Genomic DNA, 17197 nt, shown 5'->3' with positions numbered 1-17197 from the left:
GTTTGTTGACTGTCAAATACATGAGAAAACAGCATAAACTTTACTCAGAGGAAGCACGCCATTACATTAAAAATCATACTAGATATATCAGTTCTTAATTCTCTGCATCCCATGACCACACATGGGTAAGCATATGTAGATAACCTCTTGGGGCGATGAAAGTCCGAAGTGTTTATGTTAAACAGGAATTGTATGGCACAGTACTCATTAAATTCCTTTGTGAATGCTGGCATATTCTATGAAGAATTTTTACAATATGCAGAGCATACATGCAGAAAAGTTTTCCTTTACCTTTAGCTTAAAGCTGAGTGAGTCTTCCTTTTTCTCCCTTCCTTTTTTCCTTCCAGCTGGAGCATTTCCACTGCAAGCAGCATATTTAACTACTCAGCAATAATTTAAGGCAAACTTTGAGATGAGAACCCAGTGTCTGCCCACACTCTTACAAAAGCTGAGGAACATCCACAGGACAGAGTTAAGGCTGGAAAAGACCTCTAAGTTCACCCAGTCCAACCAGCAGCCCATCACACCGTGCCCACTGCCCACAGCCCTCAGTGCCACATCCACACTACGCTGGAACACCTCCAGGGACAGTGACTGCACCACCTCCCTGGGCAGCCTGTGCCACTGCAGCACTGCTCTTACTGAGAAGAAAATGTTCCTAATATCCAACTCTTAATGTACGAATGTGAAGACCAGGACCTTGTGTCAGAACACCTGGCTTGGTGGGCTGGGCACTGCTCAAGGGAGCGGGAGATGCTTCTCAGGAAGGGGGAACTTTCCTGGAACTCTAACCCAGAGCTGTCAGCTGGCAGTCCAGCAGCTGTGTCAGTTGCAGGGTTTATTCCTCAGCTGGTGCTTTTTCCTAGACCACATGCTATGTGTGTTATGAAGCATGCACAGGCACCTATTTTGAATTACAGAACTGACTTCTGCGGCTTATTCTGTATACATCCCCCTTTTTAAGACCTCCTGACAAATAAACCTAGAATGCAGCTGTTTCAGCTGATAAAACAAAAACAGCCTTCAAGGACTTAGCCAAATTCTGTCCACTTAAAGTTCAGTAATAAAATCACAATGATTTTGACCAAGCAGTCATCTTACTTTAAATTAAAACCTGATGTTGCTTGAACTAATTTTTAAAATTAGATTATGTATGTCATTAAGATAATGCAAAATGAATAGATGATTTATAATCGAGCTCTCCCAAAAGCCATTATTCAGTAAACTTTCAACAGATGTTCACTGCATCACAGAAGGATATGTGGCATGCCTTGGTGAATCATTTCGTGTTCAGTTCTGAAGTGGCTGATAACAACTGCTTGAGGCAAAAAGATATACAAACTGCAAAGGCGAAGGCAGCAAAACCACTAGAATGATTTTATCTTGAATTTCACCAAACAATATTAGTTATGGCCAGAGAAACAAGATTTTGCTTTTTCCTCTTTAAATGTAACAGCACTTCTGTGATGTACATGAACATCGCTCCATCTTTCTTTGAATGGAGCCTGCTTCTTCGTTTCAGCAGCACACAGTGCCAACACAATCCATTCCTTTGTTAACACGTCTCTCTTTGCTGGGTTCACGTTTATCCCTCTGACTTTTTCTATAGTTCTCCAATTGCACAACCAGAAGCACAGAAATGCTGGCCCACCCTTTCATTAATCTACGTTTCTCCTAAAACAATCCTTCCTAATTGTCTGCTTCCTAAAACGAATGCTCGCTTTTCCTTCTAAAATGGTCTTATATTTTTTCTTCAGTCTTTTTTCACTCTCTTCTGAATCTTCTTCACCCCCATCAGGTTTTGTCAGGGAGGATAATAGCAACTCTGAAATCATTCCAAGGAGGATCATACCGCCAGAACATCATCCCGCTATTTTGCTCCACTCCATTTTTGATGGTGCGATCACCTGTTTTTGGCTGTGACATTACAGAGCATTCAGTTGGGTACAGAGACACACAAGTCCCGAGTCTGAGCTGACACACAAGCAAAGCTTCTTTTACGTCTTATTTCTTCATGTTTATCGCCACTCCATCACCTGCTCTACTGGCAGTTGTGAGACTCCCCATCACCAATCCAGACCCAAGGAACAGCAAAGAACTTTGCAAATACTGCAGTGCCAGCAGTATTCCCTCAAGCTATTAACACATTACATAAGACCAATTCCCATACAAACCACCAGCATTCACATTTGCAACTACACCATTTCTCCTTGTCTCTCAGCCAATTTTACATCTACCACAGTATCATGCTTCTTATTCCGAAGGCTTTGAAAAAAATACAATAATAAAAAAAAAACTCTATAAATTTAGTTCAATCATGTAGTTCTTTATTCACTGTCTGAGAATCTCAGATAACAGCAACAGGATAGCAAAACATTCCTCTGAAGAAATTGGGCTCACAGACTGCTATGAAAGTTATTCTAAATTCTACTTTTAACTATGAAACGCATTCCTTGGTCACAGCAGCCTTTTTAGAAAGAACTCTACAACACACTCCCTAGAAACCCTTCAGTAGAATAGAATGCTTTTTAAATGCTCGTCTATGGGTATATCTTATAGGGGTGGTCACGTCATTCTCAGATCCCTTCAGAACATCCAAGCTCCTCCCAGCCAGTCTGCGTGATGTGCACCAGGTGGCTTCAGGTAGCTCTTGGCATGCCAAAATCCATTAACTTCATCAGCCAAAAACAATACATTGCTTGGATTGAATACTAGGGAAAAGAAACTTTCACACTGTACTATTATTCGGATGAGCTGGCCTCTGGGCTTCTCCCTTCCAGTGAACTGCAACAATTTTTACGTAGCTGTAGAAATTCACCTTCTAAAAACTAAAAACCTTCAGACGTTAACATTATTTGTGGCTATTTGTGTTCCTCAGTGTTTCTTTGTTGTTGTTGTGGGGTTGGTTTGTTTGTTTTCTTTGTCTTTTAATATCCAAAGTCTTCAAGAGGTTTTAGCTGAACTAAATCCTTAAGCATGGCAGGCATGCATGACATGCTTTAAAACTTACCCTGGCTAGATGCAGGCATATGAAACTAACCTACAGTACGGGCCTCTGAAGTGCACAGTTGCCCTCAGCTTACGTCAAAGGCCTTTCTTGTACAGTCCACCTGATTGACGTTCATCACACGTCCTACATGTCAGAAGTTCACATTCAGCCATCAGATGCTAATGCATCACCACTATGGTTCAGCCGTGGAAATGAGAACCCAGCACAACCTGCACAGGGCAGGCTCAGTTTCACATTAACTTGTTGGTAGAATATTCAAGCACAAAAAACAGGGCCGTGGGTAAAAGGTCCACAAGCCTGAAATGCAGAAACATGTACGAAGTACGTGTCTGGATTCCCAAGTTCTTGAAGATAATCTTGCAACAAATTACCTAAACCACTTTAAAACCCTGCTTCAGAATTAATTTTCCAGCCTTTCTACAGCCGTGCTTCAAATCTCCTTTTGAGTCTGCCTCCCGCTTTGATCTGTCAAAGATGGAGAACAACCACATCCAGCAGTCCCATTTGCTTTGCCAGACTTCAGAAGAAATAGGCACTCTTCCAATAAGCTGACTGAACCCAATCTGTACCCTCGCTTTTTCATAGCTGACACTCTAGGCACTGGAAGTCAGATTTTAAAAAAGGTCTACATTGGGCAGAACACAGTGGCAATAGAGGTGAATATGAAGGCGAGCAATATTTCAGATTGCATTTCCAGCTTAAAGGGACTACAAGAGAAGCCTTGGGTTCATTCAAGGCACATCGTGATGATGTGTTACCAAGCCCTGCGAAGTACTAACCCTTGCAAAGTGCGCATACCAGAAGCTTCAGCTCTTTATTTCACCATTTACTCAAGTCTGAAATGGCCTCCACAGTTTACTTGTATGTGAAACAATTATCAGATCACTATGGAGTCTGCACTTGCAACAGTTACCTGTGCACCACAATTTTATCTGTGAGTTCATCCATGTCTACACATCTGGGAAAAACAACATAGACGTGCACTTAAAACAGGAATCACAGGTAACTTGCAAATATTTGTACCAGATGCCCAAAGGCTATGCAATGAGACATTCTCTATGTATACAATGGCCAGAGTCAAAGTTAATTTTCACCTTTAATGAGCTCATGATTCTTTGTTATTTAATACTCCACAAAAAGAGTATTACAGATTTAAAGATTATTGCAGTGACTTTTGAAGAACACAGCCAGCCATGAGGCTGGAACTACATTATCATATACATTATGCAGTCATTGATACTATCTACTACGGCATGAAGAAAAATACTTTGAAAATAAACAGTATTTACTTGCAAACATAGAAATGGAGCTTGCTTTCTTACAGTATGGTTACACATCTATTTTCCAAGACTAACATTTTAAAAATGCTTGATCTTGAAAGGTCATAGACAAAAAGAGTCATGATGACGATGAACCAGTTTTGCCCAGAAATGCTTTAATGAGCACGCTGCAGTTTTTCAGCAAATCCTAGTTTTGCCAAGCTTCAAGAGGCATAAGCCTAAAATGGAAAAGCTTCCAAGTTGTCTACCTAGTCCTCTCATCTTGCTCTGGAGGGCCCAGTGATCCACACTGCTTTCTGACAGGGTGTCACCGCAACTGTTCTTTGACGTGAATGCCATCAGAAGAGATAATTCAGATCCTTACGATGCAAGGCCCAAGAGAAAGCCTCCAACAAATCCACTGGAGACCACGATGTTCTGTTTGATAAATTCTGTTGACTGAGAAGAAAAACAGTATGCATGAAGAATTGAGTCCATTGTGCCCAACTGTAGCATTTCATACTTTCATCACAACTGCCTGGAACAAGCATACTGAAACTGAGAGGGAGGTCAGTAACAGGTTTGAAAACACATAGCTAGGTGGCAACTGCAGGCAACAATGGAGTGTAAACTGACTTTAGACTGACTTTAACAATACGTTTATAATACAGGTAGCTTTTGGGGGAGTTAAACTAATAACCAATTCTCATAGTAATTCCACGTCAATGCCCCTCTTTTTTAATTAAAACCAGGGAGTTGTTTTACAAACCTGGCAAAAAAAAAACCCACAAAACCAAAACAGATGAGTACTGCCATCATTTCAATTTAAATCACATACACACACCAAAAGTTACTATAAAATTACTGCTCTTTTCAAAGATGGAGGCATTAGAAAACAATAACTTCACTCCATGTGAGCTAATTTCCTAATAATTAATCCTACAAAAACCACATATGCTAATTTTTGTATACAAGATTTCATGAAGTAATCAATGAATACAGCATATAACCAACAGGTGCCATTTCATCAAATAAAAAAACACACACCAAAAACTTTTAATAATGTGTACACCCTGGTACCTTCCCATGATAATCAGAACTATGTGGTGCAAAACCAAGGAACCATTATCAACTGAGCACCACATGCAGGGGAAGGTAAGAAAATCTGGCTGTCAGGAAAGCGTATCACCTCAGACTTACCTCTTCAATTAGAGTATTGATTTCAGGTGCTGCCTTATTTGCACGCTTTTTTAACTGTTTTTTTGCCTTATTTACATCTTTCTCAACTCTCTTCCAGTCAACTTGTACATATCCACTATGACTTGCGATCTGCGGAAACAAACTGTAGTTAGTACTGTTCTAGTTAACATTTTCCGAATCAGCATATGGTATCTTTGCGCTCACAAAATTTGCTTGTACTGTTTAAATACTGTCTGGGTTTTTTTGTATTACAGGTAAAAGAAAAGACATTCCTGAAATTACAACAGGCACTCCAAGCACTAACATCTACTTGCAGTAAGAGCAACTGAAATTAAACAAGCAATTGCAAAGTTCAATAGACTGTTAATTTTACCAGTTTTCTATTGTTTGCTTATAAAAAAACTTATTTTATTTTTCCTTCAGCACTCGGTGAAACTTTAATTGCAAGAATAGGAAAGTAAAGTAAATTTATAAGAAAAATAATAATTTTAAAAGGCAATTCCATTTAAGTTTCTTTCAAATTGACAGCATATTTGTGGCCGATAAGTATCATACTTAGAAATAATGAGAACTGTCCAATAAATAAGTATTTGAAAACAGAATTCTACAAAGCAGAGACCGTAAGCAGAAAAACTGAAACACAAACACTGCAAGTGCTGTAACAGGAGCTAGCTGTGAGATTCCATAGTACATTCAATCATCATCCCTAACTTTGCCTTCTTTCTCTTACTCAGATTTAGTCCTGAAAACAGGGAAACATCCTGCTACTCAGCTGTCACTGGTAGACCTCACAAATTTTCTCAAAACAATTCACGAAATACATATTTAAATGCTTATAACAACACAGACTAAAAACCAGGCAATTACTGCATATTCTAGGTACAGTTAAAATATAAAAACTCATCAGCTGGAAAAGCAGGAAAATCAAAACTAAGGATTACTCCCACAGTATTCTTCTGAAAGAACTGTCCACCCATGGCTTGGACAAACACACTCTTTGCCAGGTAAAGAACTGGCCGTATGGCTGAGCCCAGAGAGTGGTGGTGAATGGGGTTAAATCCAGCCGGTGACCAGTCATGAGTGGTGTTCCCCAGGGGTCGGTGCTGGGGCCTGTCCTGTTCAGTCCTGATGACTTGGACAGATTGAGTGCACCCTCTATAAGTTTGCAGATGGCACCAAGCTGGGAGGAAGTATCAATCTGCCAGGGGGAAGGAAGGCCCTACAGAGGGATCTGGATCACTGGGTAGAGGCCAATGGGATGAGGTTCAACAAGACCAAATGCCGCATCCTGCATTTTGGCCACAACAGCCCCATGCAGTGCTACAGGCTTGGGGCAGAGTGACTGGAAGACAGTGTGGAAGAGAGGAACTTGGGAGTATTGGTCAACACTCGGCTAAACATGAGTCAGCATTGTACCCAGGTAGCCAGAAAGGCCAGCTGCATCCTGGTTTGTATCAGAAATAGTGCTGCCAAAAGGAGCAAGGAGGAGATCATCCCTCTGTACACAGCTCAGGTGAGGCCACACCTCAAGTACCGCGTTCAGTTTTGAACCCTCCACTACAAGAATGACAGGGAGGCCCTGGAGTGTGTCCAGAGAAGGGCAACAAAGCTGTTAGGGGTCTGGAGTATGAGTAATGGGGAGCAGCTGAAGGAACTAGGATTGTTTAGTCTGGAGGAGGCTCAGGGGAGATGTTATTGTTCTCTACAACCACCTGAACAGAGGTTGGGATGAAGTGGGGGCTGGCCTCTTCTCCCATGTAACAGTAACAAGATGAGAAGGAATGGCCTCAAGTTGTGCCAGGGAAAAGAGACATAAAGAGCAGAAAGGCATTGGCAAGGGCTGCCCAGGGAGGTGGTGGAGTAACCATCCCTGGAGGTGCTCGTGAAATGTTTAGATGTTGTACTGAGGGACATGGTTTAGTGACATAATATTGGTGGTAGGTGGACAAATGGACTGAATGGTCTTGGAGGTCTCTTCCAGCCTTGGTGACTCTATGATTCCATGATTTTAACTGCTAAGGCAAATAAACGTAGACCACTACTTTTAAAGGTAAATGATTTACGTAATGACCAGTTCACAAAGAGTGAGAGGGAGATTTCTCAGATACTTCCCAAGGCCATGTTTGTCAAATTCATGTAATTTATGTAAAAGTATTCTATCCAAATGGTACAATTTGTAAATAAAATTCACATATAATGAAATTATGTAGGACAGGTATTTAAATATACAATATATTAAGCTTGGTATATCTTAAAATATAAAAAAAAAAAACATTAGCCTTGCATGTCTAATGGAAAACCATTTACGTACACAGGTGCTGGTGTTGCATAGCTAATTAAGGTCTGCCTAGTTAGTATGAAGACACGAAAGGGTTTTAAAGCAGTGATGCACATTTGGTCACTGGAAGACAAACAAGGGGAAAAAAAATAACAAAAAACACTGAGGTGGAGGCTAGCTTTTTGTTTTTCTTCTTTTTTTTTAACTGAATTCAATATTATCATAAGAATTTAAAGAAGGCCGCATTGTGGAAAGGAAGTATTTGGACTTTATATAAAGTTCAACACAATGCAAGAAATCTAAGCAAATATGTTAGTAGCAGAATATAAACAAAAGGCTTTAAAGGAAACAGTGTATCAATAGGACTAGTCTTAATTAGCTCACCTCTCCATAGAGTACAGTCACGATGCAGAAGTTTTTAATTAAGCTTAATTTAGCACTCTAATAATTAGGGCTAGCGTTTTTGTCAGAACTCCAGTTTACACAACAGTAGTTATATTACATTTCTCCCTGAATGTAGGAGCAGGGATCTGAAGTTGTGCTATGAATCTTTGTATTTATCTATGTGGCCAACAGCTCTATGTCCTGGTGGAGGCTGGTAACGAGCAGCATCCCCCAGGGGTCCATCTTGGGACTGGTACTCTTTAACATCTTTATCAGTGACACAGATGATAGGACTGAGCACATCCTCACTAAGTTTGCTGATGACACCAAGCTGAGTAGCACAGCGGACAGAGCAGAAGAAAGAGGTGCCACTCAGAGGAACCTTGATAAACTCGAACGGTGGGCCTATGTGAACCTAATGAAGTTCAAGAAAGCAAAGTGCAAGGTTTTGTACTTGGGTTGATGTAATCCCGGAGAAGAATCTGGAGAAGAATTCCTTGAGAGTAGCCCTGTGGAGAAGGACTTAGGGGTCTCAGCTGATGAAAAACTTTAAATGAGCAAGCAGTGGGCTTACAGACTGTAAGGCCAATGGTATCCTGGGTTCCATCAGAAGAGGAGCGGCCAGCAGGATGAGGGAGCTCATTGTCCCCCTTAACTCTGCCCTTGCCAGGACTCACCTGAAGTACTGTGTCCAGGTCTGGGGACCCCAACACAGGAAAGATGTGGAGCTGTTGGAGAGGGTGCAGAAGAGGGCCACAAAAATGATGCAAAGGCTGGAGCACCTCACCTGTTAAGACAGGCTGAGGGAACTGAACTTGTTAAACTTGAAGAGAAGGCTGCAGGGAAATCTCATTATGGCCTTCCAACATTTAAAGGGAACACAAGGGAAATCAACTTTTTAAACTGGTTGATGGTAATAGGGCAAGGGGGAATGGTTTTAAACTAAAAGAAGGGAGATTTTAGATTAGATATCAAGGGGATATTTTTACTGAGATAGAGGTGAGGTGCTGGCACAGGCTGCCCAGAGAGACTATGAATGCCCCATCTCTGGAAGTGTTTAAGGTCACTGTGTATAGAGCCCTGGGCAACTCAATCTAGTGTCTGTCTAGCAGCTGTCAACCCCAACCATGGCAGGGGAGTTGGAACTCAATGATCCTTGAGGTCTCTTCTAACCCAAGTTCTTCTATGATTCTATGAAATAAGTAATAGAAGAAAATGTTTTAGAAATAAAGATGTATAAATACATGTTTTGAATATAAATTATATAAACGTAAGGAAAAAGCTCTGTACTTCATTGCAGTGATAGTCAGAGCCTGTGTCACATTTACTTTGGCTGCAGTCCTACTAAATCCCTAAATTTGTGTATAACTACAGAATTAACCTCAATAAATCCAAATGTCGGTACAGTAAAATGAACTTTAATATTTAAATCCTAGTTCATCATAGAAGAAAATACTACCTTACCGGCAAGGTTCCTACAATACATATATAAATACAAATTCATAAAGTACATTACTATTTTCATAGCCAGTCCCTAAGATAATGGAGATAAACTATTAATACTCTATTATCATCTCCATACTTACATACCTATGTGACTAAGAATATATGTGCATGCATATCTAACTCATACTAATAAACTATTTTTGTTAAAGACCTTCCAGAACTACTGGAAAAAAGTATTTTCTAAAACGATGAATAATAATGCATCAATGCAGTATTACTACAACTACCTGTATCTCTAATCAAAGGGAGCAGAGAATCTAAAGGGAAGATCTGAATTTGGAAGTGATACAGGATAGGCATGCAAGTAATTTGTTATTATGAACCATCATTACGAGTAATGAGAAAATAATGTGCAAGAGTAAAAAATGTATACAGTAAGATGGGACAGTAGGATGGGAAGCTCTGATTTCCACAGAAGCAGTTTCCCTTATACTAAAAATGCCTAACCAAGCCCAGAAGCTCCCTGCAAGCTCCTTGTTCTCAGCTTCTTGCTGTATTTATACAGGTAAGCAACCCTCTCTGCTCTTGACAAGTTTCCATAGACCTGACGAGCCTCTAGCTTTGATATACAAAGATAAGGAGAGACTGAGAAATGATACTCCAGACGCTACATTTTCAGCCACCATCCAACTGGCACAAGAAATGCAAAACTGAATGCAGCTCTGTTACCAAGTTTCCAACCCAAAAGCACACTGCCCTCTCCTCACTTCACTGCAGTCTCCACAGCATCGTCACAGCAGGGCATTAATATCTGTCTGTGCAATGTATAGCCAAGGGTACCTAAGGGCTTGTTTTGCTTTCTGTGTTATTATTCTGTTTCTTATTTTACCTAAGTTAAAAAATTATTTAACAAATATTTGAAGTCAATTTATCATTCAGATGGAATGAGGCAAAATATATCACTGAAAACACACAGAAATACATCATTTTATGATTAAGTAAGTCAACACAAAATGGAAGAGGTGACAGCGTGTTGAGTGCGGAGCAAAAAGCATTACAAAGGATACAGGAATTTAGAAACATAGATCAGGCACTTGGTAAGAACAATTGTTTTAAAGTCATTTATTATAGCAGAACAACATGGAGTTCATACTTCTCTGCTCTGTAGGAGCTCACTGAACTGTGCACTATATAACCAAAAGTTAGAGAAGGCAACTCCCTTAGGTTTGTATCTGAGATGAGAAATTATGTTTTCCTTAGTATAGCGCACAGACATTGATTTATAACCAGCACATATGAAGAACCATGTCTTTAAAAAAAGTTAATTGATCAAACAAAGCTGTTAGAGGAATCAGCAAAAAGATGTGATAACAGATCTTAATTACAAAAAAAAAATAAAAAATAAGGCTAATTCCTTAATCTCAATTTTATTCTCCATAAATTACTTTTAAATCTTTATTAAAACTGAAAAAACATAGGGATCACATACACAAACTGGAGAAACCTTTCTACTTCTTGTACAGACTTACACTTCCAAGTGTATTGCTTTCACTTTCATATGAGCTTTTTATTCAGATATTGACATCAGGTGCTGGAGAAAAAGAATTTCAGGACTGAAACGTTTTACTGAACGGGCTTTACATAAGAACGTTGCCTTCTGTAGTTCTTGGTTGAGCAGGTAATTGCCAATATTACAATCAGGAGCTTAAACGAAATCTGCAGCTTCAGAAAAGCGCAGAGAGAAAATGGAAGTTTCTAGTCACGCGCTGAAGCGTTCCTCTGCCCATTTAAGGGGAAGCGCTGAACATATATTCAGAAGGAAATTAACATCACAATGTGTGATCTTTAAATGAAAAAATTAAAGGCTACAGAAATGTAATTATACTACAGAATTTATGACTCAGCTTTAAAAATGCAAAACGCTTTGAATTGAAATGAAAGAGCGAGACATTTATTTCAATCCCTTCCAAGAAAATCTGATCTTGCTTAATTAAAGATATAGGCAACTTGATTTAAAATATGCAACTTATTTTTTCCTCTTGGATAATATTCCTTTTCAGATACACTATAAGTGAGATCAACCACGAAATCAGACACTCAAACAAATGGCAAACCAATTTACTGTACAGACAGCTCCCTAAGCTTCACAGCTCAACAAGCAAAACACTGCATAAGTTATAAGTTTCAAGCGATTTCTATTCTTCTCTATCTACAGGTTTGAACTTTTCAGCTTCCTGTAGCGAGAAGCACTAATGCAGGGACTTGCAGGCAATGTTCTGCCAATTGCTCCTGGATTCCAGGCTTCTCTGTTCAGCAGACTCTACAGTCATATTTAGATAAAAACTGACATTTAATGAATTAAGACCAACAGCGCACTATATGGGAAGAGAGATTCTGCTTATTTAACTCAATGGGAAAGAACGATGAGTACTTTCAAGATTCACAGACTATCTATAAATCATATAAAATTCAAATATTCTCTCATGATGCAGAACTACACAGTGTGGGCTAAAGAACTGAGGGCTTTTCAGATTGGTTCATTTGCTGCCATTGCATGTTTTGCACAAAAATTTACATGTGTTTGCTTCTAAATCCTTACTGATTCAATATACCTGTAACAATCTCAGGCTGGACATTAGGAAGTATTACTTCTCGGAAAGGGTAGTCAGGCATTGGAATGCACTGCCCAGGGGGGTGGTGGAGTCACCGACCATGGGAGTGTTCAAGAAACGTTTGGATGTGGTGTTGATGAATATGATTTAGCTGGGAAGTACTGGCAATGGTTGGACTAAATGATCTTCTAGGTCTTTTCCAACCTTGATAATTCGGTGATTCTGTGAACATTCATCCCCTGTGTTTTGGTACAGGTCCAATAAGCAATGCTTTCTGGGATATTTAAACAGGTCATCCATGCACCATGGTGAAAGAGAACAAATAATACCATGAAGCTTCATATCAGAAGCGTTTCTCTGACTCATCACATTGTTGTTGATGCTTGCCTTTGTGTAAATTGAAAATAACTGAGTAATTCAAATCCACGTATGTACTATACTTACTGAAAACAAGCTAAACCAAATAGTTTGAAAAGCATACATTCACATGTGGAATGGGATTGCAGTGTTTATGTTTAACAAGAGGGAAAAATAAAAAAAGAATGGTCATGAAAGAGTACTTCACACAACTGTGACGTCTTGCTGCTTTATACAGTAGGAATGGCAGGTCCTACACTAACCACCCTGATCAGCAGCTGGATCTAATAGCCATTGCCACCAAAGGAGCAAATGAAAGTGGGATGGGTTTTTCAGAAGCCCTCCAGGGCCGTGATGGCAAGAATAAAAAGAAACTATTTTTAATGCTCTGACTCAAAAAAAAATGGTGTATTATTTGAATGAACCCAAGCAGGCACCAGTCTATTTCCCCATTTAAAGAAAAAAGACAAGCTCACGGATACAAAGATGTGAAAAATGCTAGTGAAGAAATTAAAAGTTACTTGGCGTCTCACAGAAGAATACGTAAAATTCTCCTTCACTTAAAGCCTTTTCACTTATTCAAAGGATATTGGGCAATATGTCCTCCCCTAATACAACATCTGATGAAAAATGTAAATGGTTATACTGGATGTCACTGTAAGATTTTTTAGACCTGAAATTCAGATGAACAGAGGAATGCAATGAAGCTATCAGACCTTCAGAGGTTTAGTGGATAAAGCCAGTGAAGAAACCTTGGGGAGAAAAAGGAACAGCTTGGCTTCATAACTGGACCAGAGTACATATTCCAGGTAACTGCCAACACAGCCCAGTTTTCTTAAAGCACTGATAGAATTTAAATATCTATTTTAAATAAATACAGCTTACATACCCTATTTCTCTAAACATAGTCTAATCTGAAAATGTTGAATCACATACAGCATTTATTTCTATACATAAGTTTCCTTTGGATTAATACAAACCACAGTAAAGGATGGAGTAGATTCTGAATTAGCACTTTTTTCTTTTTTTTTTCTTTTTTTTTTCTTTTTTTTTTTTTGCTTCTTTTGCACACAATTTTCCATCTGAAATTAAGTTTTGGATCGGTAACATGAAAAAGATGAAGTAGATAAGAAGCCTTCCTAATTAAATTTTACCCAGCAGCTGAGTTGTTTTCCTCCTGTTTAAGTAAATAACATTTGCCAACTTAGAAAGCATGAAATTCTACATACTTGAAGCAGAAGAAAGCCACCACCTACTGCAGTTGCTGCAAGCTTTCCGACTTTCTGGAACAAAAATCCCGCACACCTTAGGAGAACAAAACAAAAAACCCAGTCCAATGAGGCAGTCTGCTGTACAATGCTGCAGTCCAACATTCCTGATGGCGACAATTACTATTACGTTTTTCATTTAACAAAGCAAATGTATCATTTCACATCTTTAAAATTTCCGAATATTTAATACAAACAACGTTTAATGACTAATGTCTAACACAAAACAACATGAGCAATGGTTGCTAGCTTACGGCTGCGCAATGGCCCCTTCAAGGTAAGCTTGAGATCTCCAGGCTCTGTTTATATGTAAAAGTTACATGCTGCTATTGAATACAGAACTTTAATAAAGCACAATATAGTAATATAATATACATGTGCCATTATAACTATTCCCAAGTGGAAGGTTAATATATTACACTATTGTTTACTCAGCTACACAGTCTATAACTTGATTCCCAGCTATAAAGAAATTACATCCCTACCACAAGTACTAAAAGCTGGTGGAAAAATAGGTGGATGGAGCAGGGAAGAGTACTCTCTTGAGACATGGCCTTGGTCTATTTTTAATGGATCAAGGCAATTTAGAAATCCATTCTAAACATGCTTCCATCAAATGGGGACTGGCAGAGATACTGGTATAAGAGAACAGTTTTGGCAGTAAGGCACCTATGGAGGTTACCCCCTCCAGTTCCCAAACTGGGCCAGCTGCAAAGCCAAAGCCAAGTTCCAAGCAGAATGAGGTTGCCTGGGGTCCCACTCCAGCAGGTGTAGGATATTTCCAAGGCTGACAGTCCCATAATCTCACCAGGTACATCCTCTGGGGTATGTTCTGCCCCTCCTAATCTCACGCACTGGATGATTTTTATTTAACTCTGCATATGAACAGTGAGTTCATATTTATATAAATGAACACACATACACATATGTATATACACATACACTGAAATACAGTTTCCACATCTTTCAATCAGCCATTTTTATGGATGCCAGATCCCATTAACTATTTCCGAGTAATTTCACAGTTTGTGTATATACATCTAGAAGTTATTTCAGAGGTAAATCAAACACTAGATGGAAAGCTCCGCCTACATTCCCTAAGCAGCACTAAACATATACACTATCATTTCATTTTAGCCTATTTCACCTTCCAAAGCTTGCTTAGCTCCATTTTAAAAGTTTCTGTGCAACCATAATGTTGTTTTCCACTGAACTTAACACTCTTGATAACAAAATACCTTGACTTCAAGATTGTGGCCCCATTTCCCAATTTCTATTCTCATACACACTATCTACTTGTCACCATAAACTATTTTAGCACAGCTATATTGTAGCAGCCACTCTCACGTTAAGAGAAGAGACGCTGTTAGGCTGATCGAAATGGCTCCAGTTTAATTTAGGGTAACAAAGACATCTCTTTAAAGTGAGGCTCTTAATGATATATCCTGACACATATTCCTGTCTTCATTTCTATCATCAATGAAGTACATCTCAGCCATAGTATCATAACTAGGCCTCTAAATCTACACTAGTAAGTAAATCTGCTTTTCCACAGAAAAGTTACATGCAGTAAATTCCCATTTACTCCTAAAACTTCTAGAGTTCTGCCACTTCTTCAAGTCCTTTTCACAATAGCTGGTATGAGTTCCCTTAAGTAACTGGTGTGTTTTATTACAAAAAAGACCTCAGAATGAGGAGTCAGCAGTAAAGGGAAATCTGTTAGAGAAAACACATGTATATGCTTCAAACAGCCTTGGAAAGAACTCTTCAAAATACAGCTAAGAGCCCTAGTGCAGTTATAAAGTAATGTTCCCTCACCAGCCAGTTACTCCACCCATCACGATCTGCGTAGCTACAGAGTATTTTTCTACAATTGGTCCTGAATTCCGGCCGAACAAACGATTCCACCAATGGTGACGCCTTGCGTATTCTGTTAGATCCAACACTTCATAGGAATCGTCATCACTATCGTGTTCTAAAAAAGAATAAAGAAGAAAGAAGTTATTTTTTCAGTTACACAGCGCTCTAACATTCTACTGAAAAAATTTAAATGAATAACCCACCAACAAAGAAGCAAACATTAACAGAACCGTGTTTGGTATTAGTTGGCTAAAAGAATAGCTTAAAAAGCCGTATAAGGGCTACCTATGGTCCTGCTCCTCCTTGAGATCACAGAATCACAGAACTGTAGGGGTTGGAAGGGACCTCTAGAGATCATCAAGTCCAACCCCCCTGCCAAAGCAGGCTCCCTACACCACGTCACACAGGTAGGCGTCCAGTCAGGTCTTGAATATCTCCAGAGAAGGAGACTCCACCACCTCCCTGGGCAGCCTGTTCCAGTGCTCCGTCACCCTCACTGTAAAGAAGTAAAGAGTAAAGAGATCTGGCTGATGTACAGAACACCCTGCTACAGGATGCTGCAGGTACCAAAAGCTGATTGCAGACTCCGAGTAACAACTGAATAAATTAAAGGTTTTCAACAAACAAACAAAAAAGTCATAAAGTGCTATCGGACAAAGGCAACAACCAAAGCTGATGACGTCCTGAGGAGAAGATCAAAAGAAACACTTTGAGAAACTATTGCTACGAGCTTACCCTGTTTTTCCTTCTTACTTCATTTCGGAGCTAATGGCTTTCAGATGCACGGCTTTCATCTGACACAGTATAATTGCTGTCATGATCTTTAGCCACATGCAACACATCTAATTTAAGAGAAAGCTCAAGCTCCTCTTTTCCATAGCCCAAAGTTCTGAAAGACTGAGAATTCCCAGCCTTGTGTTCTCCATAGAGGGCTACACACCAGCTTGACTAATTACTTAAGAACATGCACTAGAGTTCCTGTTCCATAACAGATGAAATAAATGAAGCTAGAAATTTAATTAAATTCTGCAATTTCTGTATAATTCTGTCAACATTTCCAAAATAGGCCTCCTATAACTTCAAATTAAACATCATAAATACCACTTACATTCAAACATCAAAGGGAAGAGATAGTCTCCTTTCATAAAGGAACGTTTTAAAAGCATATCATGGTTCTCCATGGATACACGCAGGAATTAAAGTCTGTTTCTGTTATGAATACTTAAGGTGAAACTCAGTTCAGTGACAACGCTGAGACATCAGTAAGAGAAGCCACATTACTACCTGGAATCTTAATAACTGCTGATGTAAACGTTCTTTTTTTAACTCCACTATTTGTGACCTAAGAGCTAAAGAATGCAGGCAATACACATGCAGGCATGAATTCTTTCCCTCCGTGCTCCTAATTACTTGAACATAATTAGACCCATAATGTTAAAAGTTGCTACAGAAAGTTATTTCCAGCTTTCAAGTGCCGATAGTTCACGAGAAGATCACAGAATCACAGAATTGTAGGGGTTGGA

At 39.3% G+C, this 17197-nt stretch overlaps 1 protein-coding gene across 2 annotated transcripts in view; it reads right to left on the bottom strand.

Annotated features, from left to right (window-relative positions):
- Positions 1-2305: 2305 nt before the first annotated feature.
- The window catches only part of FUNDC1 (FUN14 domain containing 1), a 16992-nt gene continuing 2100 nt past the window's right edge, over positions 2306-17197 (bottom strand). For both annotated transcript variants that reach the window (XM_015884077.2, XM_015884087.2), the window contains exons 2-5: positions 15633-15789; positions 13776-13851; positions 5470-5598; positions 2306-4728 (exon numbers count right to left, since the gene is read on the bottom strand). In XM_015884077.2, coding sequence (XP_015739563.1) covers positions 4651-4728; positions 5470-5598; positions 13776-13851; positions 15633-15789 — 440 coding nt within the window. In that variant the 3' untranslated portion in view covers positions 2306-4650. The remainder of the gene's footprint in view (positions 4729-5469; positions 5599-13775; positions 13852-15632; positions 15790-17197) is intronic.

Source organism: Coturnix japonica, chromosome 1, assembly GCF_001577835.2.
Source record: "Coturnix japonica isolate 7356 chromosome 1, Coturnix japonica 2.1, whole genome shotgun sequence".
NCBI classification, from domain to species: Eukaryota; Metazoa; Chordata; class Aves; order Galliformes; family Phasianidae; genus Coturnix; species Coturnix japonica.
Note: the sequence above shows the minus strand (reverse complement) of the source record. Positions and strands in the feature narration are given on the sequence as shown.